This window comes from Indicator indicator, chromosome 1, assembly GCF_027791375.1.
Source record: "Indicator indicator isolate 239-I01 chromosome 1, UM_Iind_1.1, whole genome shotgun sequence".
NCBI classification, from domain to species: Eukaryota; Metazoa; Chordata; class Aves; order Piciformes; family Indicatoridae; genus Indicator; species Indicator indicator.
In genome coordinates this window covers 56,799,980-56,814,319 of record NC_072010.1, presented here as the reverse complement: position 1 = coordinate 56,814,319, position 14,340 = coordinate 56,799,980, and the positions used below count along the sequence as shown (strand labels likewise).

Below are 14,340 nucleotides of genomic sequence, written 5' to 3'. Positions count from 1 at the left end.
AGAGATGGGAGGAGTTCAACATGATACATCAGTGGAACAGGTATTAGGGACCAAAACCTACTGCTACTCACCCCAAAAAGTAGCACACTGACAAGCAATCATAAAGCAGCATACTGCTAATAAGCTACATTAATAATGAAGCATCATCCCAGTAACCCCCTTCACTTCTTCACAGCCATCAGGATATTCTAAGTTTAATGTATTATTGTATGCATTAACTCTCAACAGGTTTGTTAGATCCTGTATCCTGTATTGTGCATAGAAAAGTGTAAGAAGAGAAGATACTGTATGCACTAAAAAAACCCCACCAACAGCTTGGAAACAAAGGGATACGTTTTCAAATTTGGCCTCTTTTTTTTCCGTAGCATTATTTTTATTACTGACTGGGCATCCTGGTGGACAACAATGTGCCCTTGCAGATAAGAAGGCCCCGGTTGAGGCCTTACCTGGAGTACTGTATCCAGGTCTGAGCTCCCTGGTTCAAGAAGGACAGGGAACTTGCCTGAGAGGGTAGAGCAAACGGAACTAGAACATCTCTCTTATGAAGAAAGGCTGAGGGACTTGGGGATTTTTAGCCTGGAAAAAAGAGGACAAAGGGAGGATCTTATCAACGTTTATAAATACTTAAAGGGTGTGTGTTAGGAGGATGGGGCCAGTCTTTTTTTCAGTGGTGTCCAGTAACAGGACAAGAGGTAAAGGGCACAAACTTGAACATATGAAGTATCATCTAAACATGAGGAGGAACTTCTTTACTTTGAGGATAGTGGAGCATGCAACAGGCTGCCCAGAGAGGTGGTGGAGTCTCCATCTCTGGAGTCATTCAAAACCCTCCTGGACACAGCCCTGTGCAACCTGCTCTAGGTAAACCTGCTCTGGTGGGGCATTGAACTAGATGATCTCCAGGGGTTCCTTCCAAGCCCTGTCATTCTGTGAATCTGGATAAAAATCTCAAATTTTGAAAATAAATGAAAAATATGCATCCACATCAGATACTCCAGGATTTCTAACTAGCAAATCTGTAAGGTAAAAGCCATTCATGCATGCAAGAATATACTTTCAGCATCTCAATTTAGAAGCCACGTTGAGGCACTTAGAGAAATTTCCTCCTAATACTTTACATTTATGCTAGAAGAAGGAAAAAAACTCTCTCAAAAGATCTATGGTGCACAGGATCCTCTTTTAAAAATTACACTATTACAAATGAAACAACACAAAATCTTGGAATAAATAGATGGAGTTTAGCCACAAGAATGCAACACGTGGAAGAAGAACCCATTGAATATTTTTCTAGACAAGGAAGAAAAACACATACAGATCTCTCATCATGAAAACAATAAATTTACAAAAAAAAAATCTCCATACAGAGTAATAAATATCAAGACTTTCCACATATCCATTTTGCATCCTATAAATATGAAAGCTGATTTTTTTTTCTATCCACTACCGTATTTGGAGAGAAAACCAATTAGAATTGTATTCACTTGCATCAATGTATTTTAACAGGCAATATTATAAACCTGCCTACCTTCACAGACAATGTATCTCCTCCAGGCATTTCCAGCAAATCTGGAAAATGTCACACTAATATTTAAGCTTTTCCTGCTCTCTCTGTCTTCATCCCTGTAGTTTTCTTGGTCCCATTTCACCTTTTGTGAATGCAAAGGCTGATTCCAGTGCCTCCAGCCAGATAATCTCTGTGATGTGTGCCCAGCTGCCATGTGGACCTCATTTTTCAAGGCTTTCCCATTGCCACATGCTACCTGACTAGCTCTGGTACTCTCAAAATCTGTGGAGAAAGAAGCTAACCCCTCAATCACTTCACTTATAAATCATCTCTGACTGCTTGCTAACAGAATAGAACAAGTAATGCCCCAATCCCACGTTTTCCTAGTTTCTTTTTAATGACCTCAGCAAATTCTTCCATTAATCAAAACATGGCATAGAGAAGTGAGAAGGGCAATGTACTTTCCTCCATTTCATTCACTAGAAAGCTATGCACAACAGTTGCAAAGGACAGTACAAAGTAAACCAGCTCTCAAGTCACAGAGGAACCAAACCAGGTATGTTTCCCCAATTTTTCATTCATGTCGGTACAAGTTTTGGCAGCTCACATTGTATAGGGTACACTTGTTAACACAAAGGATATAGCTTTCTCTTCAACACATACTCATAGCTTAGGGCTTTAAAGGAAGTCTTTTTGGACAGGAATCTATTCTACTGCCATTTAATAACACCACACAATGCCTATTGAGAAAAAAAAAAAAAATCTCATTGGCAGAAACCAAGAAAAATTGAGACAAGGAGGGGTAGTTGTCAGTTATGGTCTCATTTACCAAAGCAGTAGGCCTTCCTTGGTGAATTCCCAGGTAGCCAAGCTGCACAAACTCTCTGATCCTCTCATCGGTTAGTTACGATGGGAGGATCATCACCACCTTGCGACCTGGCTATTGTAATCTTCAGTAACAGCTACTTCTACTGCCTCTTCCCTTGGCCATTGGTGAGCTCTCTGCTCTCGCAGCAGCCGTCGCTCCTCTCGCCTCTTTAGCCGGTTTTGTTGATGCTCCTCTTGCTTGGAGTACTGGAAGCGCTGCAGGAACAGATCCTTTGCATATTCGTACAGCTGCACGTCCAAGAAATTTAGCTCCTCTATCCGCTGCCGCACATCCTCACCAATGTCCACATTGGAGGCTCGGGTAACGTTGAACTGGGTGAAAGGGGAAATGAATTTCAGGTTGAATGTCCTCTCAAAGAGATACTGTGTTTTCCTCTGAAATTCCGTCAGCCCGAAGAAGGCCATGTTTTTCAGATTGTTCTTGGCGCTTTGGAGAAGAATTGTGTTTCTTTCACTCTCGTTCATAAAAGTCAAGTTGTAGCACCCCACCAGGTTGAGGTCTGCCAGCATGCGCACCTGGCGGTTGTTGGCCAAGTTGTAGCTGCAGTCCATGAACTCCTGTAAACTGACTCCAGACCAGTCATCACCTTCGTAACAGGTAGGCAGCTCATCTGGTGTTGGGCTTCTTCCATCGCACATATGAAGGGAAGTTTTCCACGTTGCACCCCTCTGAACATGCTTCCATTCACTCAAGTACCGTGAAACTGGATCCCTCAGCATCGTGATGTAATAGAAGTTCCTGAAACATATCAGTAAACACACTTTTAAGATTCAGTGGATTTCACTTTTTGAATCTCCAATAAAACAATTATCAACCACTGCTACCACCCCTTTCACTTTTCCAAGTGTAATGTGGGTGCTTTAGGGGGCCACTTCTGAGAGAGTAAAAAGCTTAAAGCTTCATAAACATGGTGAATAAAATACATGATAAATTGGGAGAAAGAGAGAGAAAGAGAGAGATGAAAGGAAGTAAGAAAGGAAGGAAACATTGCAAGTAGCGGAATGCAAATGCTTTGACCTGTCAACTGTACCACCTGCTCACTGGTAGTTACTTATGTAGAAGTGGAGTGTATTCCCCTCTACTTCAAAATGTTAACTCTCAATAACATCAGAAACAGCAGGAAAAGAGATTTATATAATCTTGCCATTTCTCTTCTGGACTGAGACATGCATGTCTCAGAAGCACAAGAAGCACACGATGATAATCCATATAGTGTTTGGTCAGAATATAAGACAAGTATGAGCAATTTCATGTGGGTGTTGCAAGTGCTAAAAATAACACCATGTGGAAGACTGGCATGAGCCACCTGCTTAAGAAGAACCCCATTATTAAATGGGTTGGAGGGAAGATAATGAGACACCCAAAATCCATTCATGTGACTTAATTTTGGTGCTTGATTGAAATTAGTTATACTCATGTAGTACAAAAGCATTTGCTGATATAAAAATTATCATTCTTCAACCTCACCTATCAAGAATACAAAAGAGACAGCAAAAAAATACTGATTTTAAATGCAACAAATAACTTCAGAATTCACATTGTCAGTTCATCTTTCAGCTATTGGATTCAGTTTGCACATCTATTTACATCAATCTGAAATGAACTGCAGTTGAAGATGTTTCAAGTAGAATTTCACAGATTGAGTTTTTTACTGAGAAATGGTTTATTCAGTAACAACTCACCTGAATTACAGAGCAAAGTGATATCATAAAGACAACATAAAATCAAAATATTTATATATTTCTGGCAGCTAGAATAACCAGCAGAAGATTCATGACTAAAATTAACACATGGTCTGGTATAAAAACAGTCTTGTGAGTTTGCATGACTCATCTGACTGCAGACAATACATTAATAAATCACGAGTCCTAAGATTTTTTAATAAAAGTCTGATCTCAGTACTCTTTCTTGAGCCTAGAGAAAGATGAAGCAAGTAAGCAGGAGGCAAACTTGCTGAAAACAAGTTACCCTGTAAACAAATCCAGACTTTGTGAAGGCCAGTGCATACAACAACCAATTCCAGAAAAATGAAAAATCTCAAAATTGGTAACAACCTCCAATATAATTACTTTTCTTTTTCAGATATGACTCATTTTCAGCTCCTAGAGACTCCCCGTAACTTCTCCATAAACCTCAGGTTTTTTGCAAAAATAAGTATTTCCCCACATACCCCTAAAAGTGACGATGTATTCCCAGGGGCAGACAAAGCAAAAAGAAACAGGGCTGAATGCTTTGTCCTTATTCAGTCTGAGTTCCCTACCTACAGGATCTATAACATATTTTCTGGAATAAGGTCATGAGGTCAAACTATGGACTGTATTCTCCTACAGGGTCATTTCTTGAACTAATGTAAACAGCTGTTTCAAGAATTCTTTGAAGCAGAAAGGTTACAGGTGAAAGGGTATAAAATAGGAAGTATCAAGGATGCGTTTTCATTATCACATTGGAAGCCATGATTTATGTTAGTATCAGATGACATTTCTGAAATAATTTGGAGTTTGAATTTTCTGGCTGCTGCTCATGCATGATCAAATTGTTCTTCAGCTGCTTTGGTCCACTTCAGTTACTTACACACATCAACAGCGAACCCAAGGATTGTGTAATCATCTATGGATAGATATTTCTAAAACCTCTCTTCACTAATCCTGCAGAGGGGAAAGTACCAGAAAGCCTCCTGTGTGCTCTGCAGTATAGCTCCACTGTGAAAGGCACTGTCTTTAAGCACAGCCTTCTCAGACTGGATGTTCATCTCATCTTGGTTCTACCTGGCATGTATGAGAGCATATTAGGAATTGCTTTCCAACTCATAGGACATAGAGTGGACACATTTCACTAATGTCATAAAGATAAAGCAGCCCAAGCTCTCATTCATCAGTTCTGAGTGTTAACATAGTGTTGTTGCAGCATCCAGCAGGCACTGAGGGGTTGTGACAGAAAAAATGATTGAAGTTCTAAGGAAGCAGAAACGAAAATAAATAAAGATTCAGAAGCAAATGCCAACATCTGCATTGACAGAGACATAGCATTGGTTTAGTCCTTGTATTGCTGCCCCTCCCCGCTTTGAATAACTTTGGATATTAATATGTGGTAACAAATAGGTTTGAAAGTTGCTCTTGACAATTATTTATATGTCTAATAACAGTTCTGTCTTTCCTCAGACAGTCCCAGTCAGGTATGACTCACAGCAACAACAATTAATAAAAATATCTCCTTTGCATCAATCATTTCCACTTCATCCCTGGATATATAAATGTATTCAATGTGCAATAAACAGGAGTATGAAGCAAATGCAGGGAAAGGAGAACAGCACATTTCTGCACAACATCTGCAGCTTCCCTTGTGCAGATTGGGTGAGAAACTTTCACCAGTCTGTTGCTGCTCCTCCTTGTGACTTTTGCATCTGTTTCCATTATCCTGATTAATTTGCTTATGGTTTGTGCATCTTTCAGAGTGTCACCTTCCTGTGTTATCGACTGAATGGCTTCTTCATCTGGCAGACAACCTTTAGCAGCAGCCTGGTACACATTTAGTTTCTGAGACACTAATAACTAAGAGTGCAATCATCCCTGCTGCGCCCACAGTTTACAACCTTCTGTTTAAACTTCTGTTCATGACTCTCCATCACTGTTTTAACTAGTCTGTGGTTGGAAGACCTTAAGACTTCTGTCTGATTCTGGGCATTGTCCAAATGACACTGTTACAACACTACACAGGGGACTGGGGGATGCTGCACAGCAGTCGTGGCACAACTTACTCTTTTAGGGAAAAGGATGTCATGTCTCTAGAATAACCTCAGTGAAAATACATAGGTCATGCACATTTGTTTCAGCTGGAAAATATTAAAAACATTGTTTTGAGATGTTGACATTTATGGATTAAACATAGTAGCATTTCAGAGCTCTCAGTGCCTAACACACAGTGTTCAATCACACTAGGAATGGCTGAGGAGTCAGCTCATAATAAGACAAGAAGCAGTTCATAAAGATATAAAGTTTGGGATGGCCTTCAGTATTCCTCCTCTTCAGCTGTACTATGTCAGCTCTATATTGAACATGCCTGAGCCACTCTGGAAACAGGCATGCCCTTGTTCTTGTTGGTGTAAATCACACCCTTGCATCACCTGTGCTCGTGCTTACATGGCTATGTTAAACTCCACTGTTCAGTAAAGAATTAAGTAATAGCTTCTGCTACCCTGTTTGACAAAGCAAACTCATCACAGACTTATTGTCTTCATTTCATCGATTACTCAAACTGCTATCACAGGCAGCCTCAGTGCTTAAAGGCTAGCCAAGCAGAATACACTGGAGTGTCAGTGAGAAGACGCTTTACACAAAACATTTCAAATTATTTAAACCCCATACAAATTCCATCTAATCTGTATCTATAGCTAAATCATTATCATCTATATTAGCATGCATGTGTAAAAGTTTACACTGTAATCTGTAGCTGTCAATGAAGAAAAATCATAGCAAATGCACAGTGTGCATTTGTATTTGCCAGTGTATCTTGTGACTGTCTATATAAACACATAGGCATGTATGAACACTTTGGATTCCATTTCAAACACCAGCTCACTAGTAATGGCATTAGCTCCTGAAAGGAAAATTATGCAACTTCCCCAGATCAAACAGTCTCCTTTTGAACATAATCTACTGAAATTATTGAAGTTGCCATTATGGGACGGTTGATCTTTTGGACATATACTAAACCATACTGTGATGGTCAGGACAAAGGCCTGATGATTTATGAAAGGGTCCGAACAAGCACCACTGTGAAGTGTGGGCTGCACACTACTGTTTGCAGTGGAATTATAAAGCACTTGGAAATTTGTAAGGCTCTAGTCCCACTCACATGCAGTCCAGTCTCTTCATATGCATTAGGAAAAGAAAAACTTTAATTACTAGAAAGCTAAAGTGAATTTGTGGTTATAACCTATGAACATGTATTTCTTTCACATTACAAGGTATTTTAATATAAATACTCTAATCTTACATTAATCCTCCAATAGTATTGCTCTGCTTTAGAAATTAATTTGAGAGGAGCAGACTGTGCTGTTAGTAGAGGTGATCCCAAACCAGGGCATTTTGCTTCTTCTATCACCATGGAACAGACATCCCAGCTGAGGCAGATTTACTAAATATGCAAAGGATAACTGCACATCAAGAACAAAAACTGTAGGGTCTCCTGGGCAAGAAGGATAAATGGCATCTTTTTTGTTGCTCCCGCTCTCATGTGGAGAGCTCATTGCAGCACTCAGAATCTCAGAGAGGAGGAAAAACAAGCTATTGCCTCTTCCTTCAAAGTGTTAAGCAGGACTTTATGTGCAGGGATAAATGAGCTTCATAAAAGGAGAGCAGCACACTCATAGAAGCTGATGCAGAGAGGAAGAATATTTGAGGTGGAGAAGAGTTGTCACTGGAGAATATTTTGGAAGACACTAATAGGCAGAAGAAAGAAGAACCAAAGCAACTGAAAAAGCCAGGTGTATCAGAAACCCATCCACATTCTGTTTTTTCCAGGTAGCAGGGAAGGTAAAAGCCCTGGTCAAGTTTATGTCATAAGTTGAGACAAGAAGTTAGAAGCTGTAGTCCTGGAAATGAGTATGCTTCTAAGGAAAGGTCTGAAATACCAAGCAAAAGAAAGCCTGGCAGCACACTTCTGTAAACAACAGAGGCTGTGGCAAAACAAAGGTTAAGAAGGATCTGCATTATGTGTACTGTAGCCTTAGGCTTCCCAGTTTTATCCCGAAGCCCACATTCTCAGAGGCAGTAAGAGTGTTAGAATGCACCAAGCTGAGTGGTAGTGCAGTCGACACACTTGAGGGATGGGATGCCATCCAGAGGAAAATGGACAAGCTTGGGAAGTGTGCCTGTGTGAAACTCGTGAGGTTTAACCAGGCCAAGTGCAAGGTCCTGCATCTGGGTTGGGGCAACCAACCCACAGGCTGGAGGGGTGAAGAGATTGAGAGTAGTCCTGCAGAGGACTTGGGAGTACACAGTTGGTGAGGGAGACAACCAGGGAAGGCACCCTGCTGGACCTGCTGTTTGTGAACAGAAAAGGACTTGTCCGTGATGTAGTGGTTGGGGGCCATCTTGGGCATAGACATCACAAAATGATAGAGTCTCAATTGTTGGAGGAGTAAAGAGTCAGCAAAACTGTCACCTTGGACTTCTGACAGGCAGACTTTAGTCTGTTTTGGAGACTGGTCAACAGAGACCTTTAGGAGGCAGTCCCGAAAGCCCAGGAAGTTCAGGAAGGTTGGACACTGTTTAAGGAAGAAGTCTTCAAGGTGCAGGGCTTTTTGAGTTAGAATATGTAATTTTGTACTTTTAAAAAATAATTAATAACTATTAAAATTATAATCATGTTTTCTGCATATCACACATTTACATGCCCTTCAAAATCATTAGTGAACATGATTCTTGGGACTTAATGCTGCAAAAGGAATCTAGGAGTGCTGAGACTGCTTTTCTTGACATAAGATAACATAAATTTGTGAGGATGCAGATTTTAAGGAATAATTTCAAATATCTAAGATGTTAAGTGGGGATCAAACAGCAGTTGGTCAGTGAGAAAATGGAACCAAACTCTTCATGGACATACATGGTGGGATAATGAGAGAATGGTCATAAAGTGAAAAAAGGCAAGATGCATGGAAAATAATTTTCACCATGAGAATAATTAAGCATTAGGAAAGCTTTACCCAATGAAGCTGTGCATCCTTCACAGAATTATAGGGTCATAGGATGGTAGAGTTTGGAAAGGAAATCCAGAGATCATCTAGTGCAACCCCTTTGCTAGGGCAGGTACATCTAGATCAGGTTGCACAGGAATGAATCCAGGTGGGTTTTGAAAGTCTTCAAAGAGGTACTCTACTCTCTGGGCAGCCTGATTGAGTGCTCTGTCACCCTCAAAATAAAGAAGTTTCTACTTAAGTTCAAGTGAAACCTCCTGTGCTCTACTTTGTACCCGTTGCTGTTTGTCCTATCACTGGCCACAACTGAGAAGAGCCCAGACCTATCTTCATGACCTCCACTCTTTAGATATTTATATGCTTTGGTAAGATCCCCTCTTCTCTTCTCCAGGCTAAACACTCCCAGGTCTCTCAGCTTTTCCTTGTAATAGAGATGCTGCAGACTCCTAATCATCCCTCTGGCCCTCTGTTGGACTCTCTCCAGTAGCTGTCTGCCCTTCCTGAACAGGGGAGCGCAAATCTGGACACAGTTCTCCAAGTGCAGCCTCTCCAGTGAAGAGTAGAGGGGAAGGAGAACCTCCCTCAATCTGCAGGCCACACTGTTCTTAATGCACCCCAGAATACCATTGGCCATCTTGGCTCTGATTTCACGTTACTGGCTCTCAGTTAACTTATTCACCAGCACTCCCAAGTCCTTCTCTGCAGAGCTTCTTTCCAGCAGGTCAACCCTAAACTGTACTGCTGTGTGGGGCTACTCCTCCCTGGGTGCAGGATTCTGCTCTTGCCCTTGTTGAACTTTGTGAGGCTCACCTCTCTCTGCCCAACTCTCCAGCCTGTCCAGGTCTCTCTGAATGGCAGCACAGTCTTCTGGTGTGTCAGCCACTCCTCCCAGTTCTGTATCATTGGCAAACTTGCTGAGCGAATGGTCTGTCATTTCATCCAAGTCATTGACGAACATGCTGAACAAGACTGGAGAACACTGCTAGCTACAGGCTTCCAACTAGACCCTGCACCACTGATCACCACCCTCTGAGCTCTGTCATTCAGCCAAGTTCTCAATCCACCTCACTGTCCATTCATCTAATCCACACTTCCTAAGCTTACCTATGAGGGTGTTTTGGGGGACAATGTCAAAAGCCTTGTCAAAACCAAGGTAGGCAACATCCACTGATCTCCCCTCAGCTACCCAGTTTCATGAATCTATACTGACTATTCCTGATAATCTTCTTTTCCTCCATGTGCTTAGAGATGACCTCCAGAATGAGCTGTTACATCACCTTTCCAGGGATGAAGGTGAGGCTGACTGGCCTGTGGTTTTCTAGGTCCTCCTTCTTGCCTTTCTGAAGATTAAAGTGACACAGGATTTCCTCTGGTCCCATATTCTCCATCCCCTTTCAAGAATTACCCATCCTTGGAGGAGGTTTTGAAAACTCTACTGGACAGAGCCTAGAGCAATCCCATCTGTGCTCAGTGGCGACCCTGCTCTAAGCAGGGAATTGGACTAGAGACCTCCTGAGGTTCTGTGATTCTGCATGACAGTCACAATCTTTTGTCATCACAGAATACAACTGGTTAGAAGAGACCACAAAGATCATCCAGGCCAACCCTCAGCCCTGCACTGAAGGGTCAACACTAAACTATGTCCCCAGGTGCCAGGTCCACGCACTGCTTAAACAACTCCGGGGATGATGGCCACCATCCTGGGCAGACCATACCAATATTTGATAACCCTTTCAGGGAAGAAGTATTTCCTAGCATCCAGCCTAAACCTCCCCTGCTGCAGCTTGAAACCATTTCCTCCAGTCCTGTTGCTTGACAAAAAGAAGAGGCTGGCCCCCTCCTCACTCCAACCTCCCTTGAGGTAGTTGTGGAGGGTGGTAAGATCTCCTCTCAGCCTCTTCCTCTCCAGACTGAACAACCCCAGCTCCCTCAGACACTCCTCACAGGCCATGTGCTCCAGGCCCTTCACCAGCCTTGTTGCCCTCCTCTGGACATGCTCCAGCACCTCAATGTCCTTATTGTAGTGAGGGGCCCAGAACTGAACACAATACTCAAAGTGTGGCTTCACCAGTGCTGAGTACAGAGGAACAATCACCTCTCTACAAATCTACATTCCTTTCAGAAAACACATCCAGCCAGAAGCAGCTCGCCAATGAGATCATATCTGTTCTCCCTTGCTCTTTTCTAGCTACCCTTAGGCATTGTACAGGGAATGTGCTTTGCCTTTTATGAGGCTGGGGGGGGGGGAGTTTGTGCATGACTTTTAACTGGGGCTGTAACACTCTGAATTAGCACGCCCTGAATTATTGAGCAACCTCATGAATATTTATTTCAATGCTACTTTATTCAGTATACTCTCTAGAAATTGGAGAGGACAGTGCAGGAACTACATGTCCCTAAAGAAATTAATTCTGTTCACAGGTACCGTCTAGATCTTGGACAGCTACTAGACTAATGAAATGCTGTAGCTATCCATAGTTTTAATCCCAGTATTTTAGAAAATGGACATGAGTAGCATATGCATACTTGTGTGCTTTTAGAGCTAATATATGTTTTTCCCATTAAGGCCTTTAAGATTTAGGCACAAATTTTCAAACACAGGCATCTAAACTCAGACCCACTGCCAGTGAAGAAAAGACAGCAGCAGGAGTGTGGTGGGTTGAAAACTCCCCCCAACACAAAATTGCCAGACCAGCTCAGTTGGAAAGCAAATGAAGCTGTATTTACAAGCAAAACTTCAATCTAAAATATTGAATGCAATGAATATGTACAAAATACACAATATTTACATATATTTACAATTTATAAACAACAGAAGAACCCCCCTGGATAAAACCAGGGGGCTACTAATACCTTCCCCCTCCCTCCTCCTTCCCTCTTCCTGCACACTGGACAAGAGAAAGAGCAGAGAGCTGCTGTTAGTTACTTAACCACAAGAAGAATGCATTCGAGGTCAGCAAAGCCAGCAGAGGCACAAGTTAGTATCTGCCAGAGTGAGGAAGAAGAAAAGAGAGTGAGTTAGTATACAGATTTAACTTTATGTTTGCTATCTGTCCAATGGGATTATTTAGACCTTATCATTATTTTCCTTTTTACATCCAATAGTAATTTATTTATATTCTACTACTTTTCTGTTCAAGATCTGTGGAAAATTTTCTAGGCATAGCCTAAAACTACCACATAAGAGCTAGGGATGTTTGGCTACCCAGAAAACATGGTGTGATGATTTATTTAACAAAAGGAGGCTCCCAGAGCTGCAAGAGCGCCCTTTCATAGAATAATAGAATTGTTAGGGTTGGAAGGGACCTCAAGGATCATTTAGTTCCAATCCCCCCTCCCCCTCACCACCAAGGGCAGGGATACCTCACATTAGATCAGGCTGCCCAGAGCCACATCCAGCCTGGCCTTAAAAAGCTCCAGTGATGAGATTTCTACCACCTCCCTGGGCAATCTATTCCAATGTCTCACCACCCTCATGGTGTAAAACTTCTTCCTAACATCCAATCTGAATCTACCCACTTCTAGTCTTGCTCCATTCCCCCTAGTCCTATCACTATCTGACATCCTAAAAAGTCCCTCCCCAGCTTTCCTGTAGGCCCCCTTCAGATACTGGAAGGTCACAATAAGGTCACCTCGGAGCCTTCCCTTCTCCAGACTGAACAGCCCCAACTCTTTCAGTCTGTCCTCATAGGAGAGGTGCTCCAGCCCTCTGATCATCCTGGTGGCCCTTCTCTGGACACGTTCCAACACGTCTAGAGCCTTCTTGTAATAGGGTCTCCAGAACTGGACGTAGTACTCCAGCTGGGGTCTCACCAGAGTGGAGTAGAGGAGGAGAATCACCTCCTTTGACCTGCTGGCTATGCTTCTCTTGATGCAGCCCAGGATCTGGTTGGCTTTCTGGGCTGCAAGTGCACATTGACAGCTCATGTTGAGCTTCTCATCCACCAGTATCCCCAAGTCCCTCTCCTCAGGGCTGCTCTCCAGCCAGTCACTGCCCAGCCTGTGTTTGTGCTTGGGATTGCCTCGACCCAGATGCAGGACCCTGCACTTGGTCTTGTTGAACCTCATGAGGCTGCCTTGTGCCCACCTCTCCAGCCTGTCAAGGTCCCTCTGGATGCCATCCCCTCCCTCCAGTGTGTCTTCTGCACCACACAGCTTGGTGTCATCAGCAAACTTGCTGAGGGTGCACTCAATGCCACTGTTCATGTCACCAACAAAGATGTTGAACAAAACTGATCACAGTACTGATCCCTGAGGGATTCCACTTGTCACTGGCCTCCACTGGGACATGGATCCATTGACAGCCACTCTTTGGGTGCAGCCATCAAGCCAGTTCTTTATCCACTGAATGGTCCATCCAATAAACCCAGACTTTCCTCACAGCATAGATAACAGCACTATATTATTCCCTTCATAAAGCAGCCTAGCCCCTTTTGAAATATCCTTCTCATGATACTGCTCCATTGGAAAGAGCTTCTGAAGGTTGATTCTTATGGTTAAGAACATGAGCTTCAATCCCAGAATAAACCTGTTCTTGGTGTACTTATATCCAGCTGTTCTGGAGTTAAACACTGCAAATACATCAAGAGGATTTGTAAATGTAACATCAGACAAGAAGAAATATCATTTAAGTTGGAGATCAGAGAGCAATCACGTTGGCTTTCATTTTACACAGCTGAGCTAGTTGCTAGTGTCTTTTCTGACAAGACAAGCCAGAAGTGACCATACTGCAGCTCCCCAAACCCCTTTGGTCATGCTTAGGTCACTTTGCCAAGAAATGCACCCTGAGTTTTCCAACACCTTAAGTCTGCCTGATAGTTTTTGATAGGAGGCTCTCTGTGAAATGCTAGAAGCTCCTGAGATTGGTTCTGGTAGTCCTTCCTGGCATTTGACCTTGCACAACTTCACATTTCACTGTATGTGGCCAGAATTGGGCAAATTTCACATGAGGCCTCACAGGTGCCCCATACTTCCTTATCTCCACTGGCAGTGTAAGCTCTGACATAGCCTCACATCACATTCATTTTTTAACGGGGCTGCATAACTCTGGAAACTCATATTCACTGTGTTACTGGCTAATATGTAGAGGTCTTTCTGCTTCTCTCTTTCAGCTGATAAGCATTCAGCTGATAGAGGACATCTGTTTCTGCAGGCCTCAAATGTAGATCTTGCACTTTGCACTACCAAAACTTCATTCCACGTCTTCTGCTGAAATCCTCAAGGTCTTAAGCAAACTCCATTAACATACTTCAG

At 42.5% G+C, this 14,340-nt stretch overlaps 1 protein-coding gene across 1 annotated transcript in view; it reads right to left on the bottom strand.

The window, feature by feature from the left end:
• Positions 1–2,425: 2,425 nt before the first annotated feature.
• HS6ST3 (heparan sulfate 6-O-sulfotransferase 3) overlaps positions 2,426–14,340 on the bottom strand; it is a 335,318-nt gene continuing 323,403 nt past the window's right edge. The window contains exon 2 of the mRNA XM_054386477.1: positions 2,426–3,131. Within this exon, the coding sequence (XP_054242452.1) occupies positions 2,426–3,131 (706 nt within the window). The remainder of the gene's footprint in view (positions 3,132–14,340) is intronic.